The following is a 10,030-nucleotide window of genomic DNA, read 5'->3' as shown; positions in this document are numbered from 1 at the left end:
ATTAAAAAATAATAATAATAATAATAATAAATCATAAGTAGGAAAATGATAATGGATGAGGAACAGTCTTAACTTGGCTCCTCTCTCTCCACACAACTGTCCTTGCTCAATACTATGGCACATACCATTGTGCTTTTGCCCTCACAGTGCCTGCTGCGCCTGACTCACCTATGCCTCACAGGTTGGACTGTCAAGTGAACAGCACAGAAAATTATACAACAGTCCTGAAAAATTGACCAAGATTTGTAACAGCTTCTGCAATCAAGTGGCTTGTACCTGCTGCATAATACTGGCAAGAGCTGAGTGAGTAGAATATAGCATAGTATTATTTATTTGTAAAGCTTAGTCATGGTTCTAGGACGAATTGTGCCCTTGTTGCTTTAAAAAGGCCTTAAAGGTTGTGTGGAGTAAAAAGGAAGGCTGGTGTGTTCAAATCATTGCCTGTGTGGAGTTAGTAAAATAACAGCTTCGTGCTGACTAGGTGGATGGGGACCATACAATAACCTGATCAGCCTGTCCTCAACAAACAAATTAACTTTTCACATGTATTTATTCTGTTTTTGGAGATGAGTGTGCTATTGCACTTTTCTTTCTTTCTTTTTTTTTTTCTTTTTTCTTTTTTCTTTTTTTTTTTTTTCATTTGTAGTTATGTGCTGCTGCTGTTTACCCAGCTCTTCTTCAGCTCATGGCCCTACTTGTTCAGCCTGGTCTCATCTCCTCTTAAGATTTAGGCAGCCTTGATTTTCAAGTGCTCCCTCCTCTGTGGGAGCACAGAGGCAATCCACTGACCAGTGCACCGCTTGGCCTCTTCCCATGTGTAACGGGGCATGTAGCCAAAATCCTTTTGTGCCTTTCTATAGGAGAAGGTGAATGGGGTGTTCAGGAGGGTGACCAGGTGACGGTTGGTGGAGGGGACGTACCTGACAAAGGGCCTGAGTAAGAAGCTCATGATCTCCAGCAGCAGTGAGAAGTAATACAACATTGTCAGAGGCATGGGGAGCCGGGGCTCAATTCCAAACCCCAGGTCCTTTGTAAGCTCATAATTTAGGTCTGCATAGCTCATATGAGGAGTGTCATCTGAGATGTAGTAGAATTGCCCCCTGATATTTTTGGCTTTCTGTGGGACCTGCAAAGCTTTGGCTGCCTGCACATGTGCCCAGGCAATGTTGCCCACATACACGGGGTTCACTAAAGCTTCCTTCCTGGAGAAGCGTAGGTAAACATTTTTGTTCAACAGACACTTATCCAGATGACCTTGAAGAAATGGGCATCCTTCTCCAAAAATGTACATGGACCTCAGGGCACAAGTCAGAAGCATGCCTCCATCCTTCAACATCTGGCCATCTGCTTTCAGCACAGAGTCCTCTGCCAGTCTCTTACTCTGGGCATAAATGGATTTTGACATACACTCATAAGCTGTATCTTCATCACCATTGAATACTGGGTCACCTCTGCAGTTTGGGCCTGTCACTTCTACGGTACTGGTGTATATGAAGTTCTGGACGTTACAACGGGTACATGCCTCCAGCAGCATCTGAGTACCTTCAAAAGAGAAATGTGCAAGTTAGGTTGCATGTGGCTGGGTTGGCTGAAAAGGGCTCCAGCCTGGAACTCCTCAAGCAGGGAAAAAAATTTAATTAGTAAATTATATTAAATATAGTAATAGTTTAATTAGCTATTCCTGCCATTGATGCTGTTTGAAAAATATGGGAAAGTAATAAAGTACAGAGGAGCTGGATAAAATCAAAAAAGATAGCAAGTTTTAACAAAGCAAACATAAAATTATCTTAGGAGTTGATATCCATTTGGGATCAATTTCACCCTAACAAAATGTGCTATATTTTTAACAGCACATGGTTAAGTGTTAACTCATGAAATGAAGGTTGCATGGTAAAAAATGAAAAGGTTCTTACAGTAATGGGAACTTGAGCATCTTTGACTTAGCAGGTAATAAAGTAAATCTTCCATAGACCAGGTCTGTAAGTTCTATTTGCACAAAGTCCTTTTGGTTTCAGTCAGCATTGCAAGAACCAAGCTTGAATATAGACCTGAAGAACTGATTCATAGAGGGCACTTTTGTTTGGATTATATTTAATTATTATTTAATTCCCTTCCTCCTAAAAAATTAATATAAGTCTCTTCTCTTCCTAAAAAGATACTGTACCCTTGAGGCATTGTGTGAAATGTGAGCCAGAGAAAACACCTGCATCACAGCAAATTTAACTTAAAATTCATTGAGGTTCTCACACTCCCACCTGAGGTCTGAATGTGGAGATGCCACATCCACATGTGCTTGCTTTGTCGCATCATCTTTGTGAGATCCCATTCAAAAGGCTTGAAGTATGGAGGTTCCCACTTGGAGAATGGGGTTGCCAAAAGAAGTGCAATCTCTTAGTTACCAGACCCATCTCCTATATGTGCTTGGGATTTGTCAGCTCCCATGGGGGAGGTTGGGTCTGCTCCCGTCCAGACTGCTCCCATCTGGGTAAGCTGAAAAGAGCTGGAAACTTTCCCTCCTTAGGTGTCCTATGTTTATAGGCCTGAATTAGAAGCAAGGCGGATTTTTTAATTAAAAAAAAAAAAAAAAAAAAAAAAAAAAGGAGTGGGAATTAACTAGAATTTGTTTGCTTATGTTCTGGTTTGTGAACACACACATCTGGTTCCTTGACACATTTTTATTATAAAAATTTTGTTTTCTAGGAGAAACAAAACTTTCATGCTGCATGCCCGTGAAGTACATAGCAGTGTCTTGGCTGGTTGGAAAGCTGAAAGAGCATCAGAGTAGAAATGGAGGAGAAAAGGGAAGAGGACTTTGATATTCAGCAACTGACCTTAGTGGCTATTTGATCTGCGAGCAGTACTGGTGTGTGCTTTCATTTTACCACTTGTTTTCAGCTAACCCTCACAGACAAAATTAATTTATCCACAGACACACTCTGTCAGGGGGAATCTGAATATTTTGTGCCTAAGTCTAAACCTGCTGAAAGGAATAACACTGCAAACAAATAAACCTTCTAGCTCTGATCCAGCTCCGTTCTGCTTTTGGGACATTTAATTTTTATTTTGTATTTTTTAACGGGTATAGGCAACACATTCTGCTGTGAAAAACAGATTGTAACAGGAGGGTGGTCATAAAGAGAAAGCTTTATAAATCTCCTCTCTGAACTACAGCCCCTGTGTATTTATTTTTCATACCAAAAAATTGACATGTTTACAGGAACTTGCCTTTTTGCTCTTCCCTCCTGGCAAGGACCCGAAAAACTGCCTTCTGGGCCCTAATTTGTGGCCGCTTTCAATCTGTGGCTTTGAGTGACTAGAAATGAAAGGCTCTGAAAGCTAAATAGGCAAGTGATAGGCCAGGCTGAAATGACAAATATGACATCTCACTGTTTTTAAGATGTGTGTAAGAGACAACTCATCTACAAAGAACACTCTCTTCCTCTGAGCACTGGAGTGTAGCCAATATTTGTAAAAGTGTTGCTATACAAATATGTTCCATATTTTTCTGTGAAGAAGGCCTTTGTCTGTGGTAGAGAAGAACAAAGGGCCAGAAAAACTATCAATGTAAATAAGAACATCTTCCCCAAATCCTCACCCAGGAGCTGGAGCAACACGTCCTGAGAGGTCAGCATGCATGGAGGGTAAGCAGAACCTGTTTACTGAAAGGCATAGAGAGGGATCACAGGAAGGGGGATGCACTTGTTCTTTTGGAAATATATTGAAATTTCCTGACAGCTGATACCACATGGGCCATTCCTGAGCCCAAACCTTCCCCCTTAATCTGACCTTTCTTTACAAGGAACAGGAAGCCCTTAGTAGAAAAGAAGATCCCATTGCTGAAGTCACTAAAAACCCTCCCTCCCACGGCCTTGAGATTGCCAGGGAAATCTTAGTAATGAGCTCAAAGTGGGAAAGTACCTGTTCTCTGAACTGCACTCATACACACAGAGACAACAGCAAATGAAGGCAAAGGAAAAGAAGAAGAAGGAAAAGAATAGGAAGCAGAGAGACACACAGTCTGGGGCATTGGCAATCAAAGTTTCCTGTAGTTGCAGTGAAAGCCTGTAGTATTTGTAAAAACTGGAAAATGTATGCAGGCAATTGTGTTACAGATTTTTTTTAGATGCATATTGGGATTTCAGAGATGAATTGCTTCCAAAAATGTCCACTGAGCATGGAATTATGACTTTCCCCTCTAAAGGCAAAGACTGTGCAGATCTCAGGATCGGTGTATGTGAGTGCTAAACAAGAGTGAACAGCCCTGCAGTGCCCTGCAGAGCGTGACTGATGCACACTGGCTGTAGAGGTGGCCAGAGCTGCATAGGGCTATGCATGGCTTTCACTCACATGTGTAGCTGTGCAAACTGCACAACAACCCAGTGAATCTGGCTCAAAACCAAATCACTTCAGGTGTTCCCTTTCCTGAGCAGATGATGATCAGCACTTAATAGAAAGAGGTTTGAGAAAGGTGCTTTGCCTGCTTACCTGTTACATTGACTTCCCAGAGCAGCTGCGTCTCTACAAGGCCCAAGAAGTCAATGATGGAAGCTGTGTGGATGACAAGGGAGACCCCCTGACAGGCACGGTACAGGAATGTCACATCTCGGATGTCCCCCTCCAGGATTTTCACCTCTGTCTTGCCCTGGAATCCTGCAAGGGAAGCAGACAGCAAAGCAAAAGACCTGCTGGGCACCGTAAATTGAGCTCTGACAGGAGTGGTGAAGGACTGCGTAGATGCTGAAGCTGTTCCTGGGTGCTGCTGACTGCCCAGGAACAGAAGCAATATTTTAAGGCTGGCAAAACAGAAGGCGTTTTCCAGTGGCTGTATTGCAAGTGCTAACTACAGTGCTGTACAGGTCTATGTTGTTTACCTACCATATGTTTGCAGCCAATATTTGACATGTTTTTTGCTTGTTTGTTTTTTAAATGAAATTTCCCCACTTCTGTCAAGGGCCTGAAGCTTCCTTCAGGTATGACATCAATCTGTTTTAAATTTCAGAGGGAGAAGCTTTAGCTATGTATGTTCTGGTGATTGGCTATTAATAAAAGTGTTAATCCAAGTACCAAACAGCCAGGCACTTCATGCTCACATCTTCAGGTGATGAATGTGTACACAGAGCTGTGTTCACACCTAATTCCTGCTCCTTGACTTTGCTCATATTGCAACTCTTCTAATACATTACTTGCAGTTCTGGAACCACTCCTTTTTCACCTACCTAGGTCACAATTTACCATGCCTCTTATAACTCTAGTGCTGGCTCCATTTCAGCTTGTGGACGGTGGGACCATTTTTAGCAACCATATCCTTCTGGTCCAAATCTGAACTCTCAAGGCTACACTCCTCAGCCCTGGCTTGCTTTAATCCCTGATCTTCCTGGTCAAGCTCCCTCGCTCCTCAGCAGCTAATGTATGTGACAGTTCTCGATCTTGGAGCCACCCTTCTCCTAAATTTTGCTGCGCAGCATCCTAATACAGTCCAGAACTATGCTTCGAGTCAGCACAGTCTGATGGCATGGAGAAACTTGCAGCCCGGCGACATGCTGCCCTCCTGCGAAATCTGGTGGCCTGGCTGCAGCTGTGTCGTGGGAGAAGACTTTCTCAGCATGATGTACATCTTCTAAGGACTCAGTGTCACTACAGCTACACTTATCCTCTCCTGAGCCTCTGCTGTGCGTGCGCTAGAGGGCTCCCCAGGCACAGCTACTGGCAGGGGGCTCCGAGGCACAGGCCGATGCTGTGCCCTCGTCCAGAGGAATTCAATGGCCCGTTTAGATAAGGGGAGAATTTGATAAAATTTGTACAGCTTTTAGCCTGAGCCGTGACCGAAATCTTGTCTACCCTATTTTTTTTTTTGTCGCTGCCTCCAAAGCAGGCAGGATTTCATCCCATATCTTTAATGGAAAAACACTAACAGATACAGCTGCTAAGAAATAGAAACGAGTAGGAATTATCTTTTAATCTTTTTACCTGGTTTTCTCTCCTCATTTGTGGAACCAGACAGATATGAACCAAGAAAGTAAATGCTCAACATTTACAGAACTCATACTAAAACTAGAGTTGCTGCCCTCCAGCACTACTACTGCCGCGTGCTGTCTGGTGCTCTTTTATTTTAAAGAATGCATTAATTTCCTAAGGCTGTGTTTTCAGGTGGTTTATAGTGATCTCCACTGTAAATTGATTGAAAGATATGTTTTTCACAATGTAAATTCTGACATACATTCACTTCAGAGTGGTAACTGTACCTAGGCTGAAGCTAGGCAAATTGAGGTTTTTACACATGAAAACCAAAGCTTTCAGGAAAAATATAAAAGAAACTGCCTTTTATAAAGCTGAGCACAGAGACAGCTGGTAGCGGTCATTGGAAAGCCACTGTCCAGCTGCTTTGTGCCTTGCTTGGGCTTGCAATTTAAGTTGTGTGTGTGATATGAGACAGGAAAGCTGCTCCTGACTCCTACTTTGGTCAGAAGAAGTTGCCCTTGAAAATAGAACATGGACCTTGTTCACTGCCTTACCAACATAAGCTTTCTCTGAGGAATCAGCAGACTGCTCTTGGCGTGCTCTGGGAAGAGGAAAACGACAGGTGAGCTTGAAAGTAGAGAGAGGGAAAAAATGAATGATAGAGATAGTGGTTTCAGTCTGAGACGGACAGCAGGGAGAAACTTGATTTCTGTCTTCATAGACCATTGCCCAGGCATCAAAACCTGCGTGTGCATCAGGTAGAAGAGGGAGGAAGGGAATAAATTCAACCCAGCTCTCCATTTTTGCATTCTGTAGTTATGAGAAAGCACATAGCCACTAAGAAAGCTTCTTGTACTTCACCAATAGTTTTTCTGGCTTCTGAGCTGCTGCGAGCAATGCTTCCTGCTTGCTACAGGGTACTTTTTGCATGGAAATGGGATGCTTACTTAGTAAAATACAATGTCCTGTCTGACTCGGCAATGCAGTCAGACTATTTGCCCTAAATTGTCTTTCTTTATTCAAAGTCTTCTTTAAAGTTCAAGCAACCAGTAACGTCTGTGGGATTTCAGGAGCTTGAAGTACTTGGTGCTCTTTTATGGAGCTCCTAAGGGCTGCAGGGTGGATGGTGGGTAGAGGTGCTCATGAGAGCTCTCCACTTTCCTGATTAAGTGGATGCTTCATAAAAATGATCTAATTCTTTCATTCATGGGATAAAATTAGAAATTGCATTGTATTTTCATTTGTAAAGGCAATTTTTTCATTTTTAATTTCAATTTAATTACATTTTTTTTTTTTTTCATTTGTAAAGGCAATTGCATTTTCAATGCAATTTATTAGTGTCTTTATTCTGTGGGGGCTGAGATGTTTATTCTGTCCCAATTTCAGCTACTGGAATGTTCAACTTGCACGTGCTCCTGTCTTACTAGCTACAACCCTGTCTCTGCAAAGATACTGCAAGCAAAATGTGCTCAAGAGTTCAGTGAGAAAGAAAATGACTCAGCCCTGCTCCTGGCTATACAAGAAATCCAAACAACATGTGCCAGTAAGACAAAGTCCCTGCAGGAAAAATAATGGAGAGAATACTAACGGGGAGAAATAATGGTGGAGAAGACTTCAGCCCCACAGGTTTTGCATTCCAAATAGAAAGTGCTGTGCTATGGAAGGACTTGAGAGGGAATGGCAGGAAACTATTTCAGGTAGTCCTGAGCACAAGCACATGAAGAAGTATAGCTATAGAGGCTGATACAGACAGAAGGACCACCAGTTCAAATGTAAGGGCCTAAGGCAGTCCAAACACACCTGAACTGCTTGCCTGCTCTTCCTACTACCTGTCTGTGTGGGAAAAGAAAAAATAAAAAATGTTCTGATATCTGTTTTTTCCCTTCCTCCTGTGCTGGTCAGATAGGCAGCAGGAATAAAGTAAGAGTAGGAGGGGGTGGTATCTGGGCAATGTTCAGGAAAGAAAGGTGGGAGGAAAAGGAAAGAAGGCACAGAGCTTTCTTTTTAACAAAAAAAAAAAAAAAAAAGGATCAGCAAAAACTCCGCAGCAGCCCAGCCAAGACTGCGCTCACACACACAGTTGTTTTTGCTCTGCAGGAAGCTCCACAGTCCCCACAAAGTTTTCATGGCACAGAGCAGATGTTTCTGTGCTGCCCTGCTGCATCAGTGCTAAACCACACACACTACTGGTGCTGCAGAAGCTTGTGCATACTGCAATTGCAGGCTATGGGACCTCCCTGGAAATCAGAGCAGAAAGGACTGCTGCGAGGCTCAAGAGCATCAAGCAAATCCATAGTGAAATGGTGAATGAGATTTAATAAGGAGGAAGTCAAGATTATATAAAACCTTCCTAAAGGCTTGTGCAATTTGCACCAAGTTTATGCTGCACTGTTACTGTTCTTCACTGACACTTCAGCACTTTATAGAAAGATTGTGGCTCTTTAACAAATTGTGTGCAGGTATTCTGTACAGATTCCCACATAGATAATGTCAGTATGGAGGAAGAATGGTTTTGAGGTTAAGCTGTGATGGAGGAAAGCATGTTGATTAAGTGTCTGTATGGTAGGGACTCATGAGTATGACCAAATTTAGGTACCCATGTGATATTTTAATAGAAGTGCTCAGGATGCCAGGAAATGGGACATTTAAAGCACAATACTCTGAGCTGATTTCTCCACCACATACTGCTTCTGGCTGTGGGTGCATCATTCATTTATGCTGTCTCCAGTCCATTCAAGAAAACAAACCCTGACTTGTCTTCTGCAAATGAGTCCTGGCCCTTCTGTGCATACCATAAAAGAGTTCTGCTATCCAGGCAACTACAGTATTCATAATGGCAACCAAATTTTAAGCTATTACCTCACAAATCTCATCCCATGCAGGCCTGTGTTAATCTAACTGATCACAGGTTGGAGAAAACCATCAGCACTGGCACCCACAATTTTGCCACTTGCACATCAGAGCCCAGGGCAGCATGATCTGGGTTATACTGTCCCCCAGATACAGCACTAGCTTCATTTTCCTTCTCCCCAGGAGAAGGGTGAGATTTTTTTGCATTCATGTGGGTTTTGATGCAATTAGAAGCCAGGCTTAAGGCAGCTGTTTGCTGCTCTACAAGTATACTGGTCTTTCTTCTGACCTTGTGAAGGCTCAGGCTCTGGCAAAGAAAAGTCTTGCTGTTAAGTTTTATGCCTGATTTCTGTGCTGGATAAAGCAAGAACTCCCTGAAATAAAGCCTGTGTCTAGAAAAACAGGTTAGGGTGGGAGGTAAGGGTGCCCACGCTATACACCTGAGACAAAAGCACACATACCCACAAAGCATCATCCTCACAAGATGGTACTCACTTCCAAAGCTCCTGAGTGCTTCACTACTAAAGGCTTTGTCCAGCAGCCGAATCTCAGCCAGTGCCTCCTCTTCTTCCAGCAGTAACTGGACAATCCTCCTGCCAAGAAATCCTCCTGCTCCGGTCACCAGACAGCTTACCCCAGCCAGTGACATTGCTCTGGGTTGCTTGTCAATGCCAAAATGGCTCTCTCTTGAAGTTTAACTGGCAGTTTCTCCTCCTGCCTGAGAAAACAGACACAGGACATCAGCCTCCAGAGTCTTTACAGATCCCAAAGTGTTACCAGAAAGACAGAATATTGAAAAGCAAACTGACCCCTACATTGAACAATAATTTTAAAAGCATTTCTAACTTCTGCTATCTATTCTTATACAGAAATAGCTTACACATTTTTCCATGCACAGAGAAAAAATATTTACTATTTAAAACTGAAGAAGTTAATTCTGAAAATGCTCAATATCAACTTCAATGCTAAACAAACCTCACTGACGTCTGTTTCAATCCTTGGTTCCACCTCTAGCATTCAGAAGACTGTGGAGGAGATTTTCTTGCATTTATATACTATACTGCACCACCTTGGACATTTTGCTTCCCCTCCCTCTCACATCTCCTTTGCTACAAATGAATGTGATGCTTCCACCCCTCCCCTCTCAGAGGAACGTCCTTGATGCAGCAAGGTCTGAATGTCTCGTTAAATTTGGCCCTTAAGTCCTAGGAGGGTAAATCCT

At 42.8% G+C, this 10,030-nt stretch overlaps 1 protein-coding gene across 1 annotated transcript; it reads right to left on the bottom strand.

Annotated features, from left to right (window-relative positions):
• Positions 1-313: 313 nt before the first annotated feature.
• HSD3B1 (hydroxy-delta-5-steroid dehydrogenase, 3 beta- and steroid delta-isomerase 1) lies at positions 314-9,457 on the bottom strand (the record flags this gene model as incomplete). The annotated part of the gene is made up of 3 exons (XM_082756968.1): positions 314-1,542; positions 4,486-4,650; positions 9,304-9,457. 3 exons carry the CDS (start codon positions 9,455-9,457, stop codon positions 728-730), a joined length of 1,134 nt encoding a protein of 377 aa, XP_082613094.1. The 3' UTR covers positions 314-727.
• Positions 9,458-10,030: the final 573 nt, after the last annotated feature.

Source organism: Aythya marila (genome assembly GCF_965140915.1).
Source record: "Aythya marila genome assembly, chromosome: 1".
NCBI classification, from domain to species: domain Eukaryota; kingdom Metazoa; phylum Chordata; class Aves; order Anseriformes; family Anatidae; genus Aythya; species Aythya marila.
The sequence above is the reverse complement of the archived record's forward strand: the minus strand, read 5'-3'. Positions and strand labels throughout refer to the sequence as shown.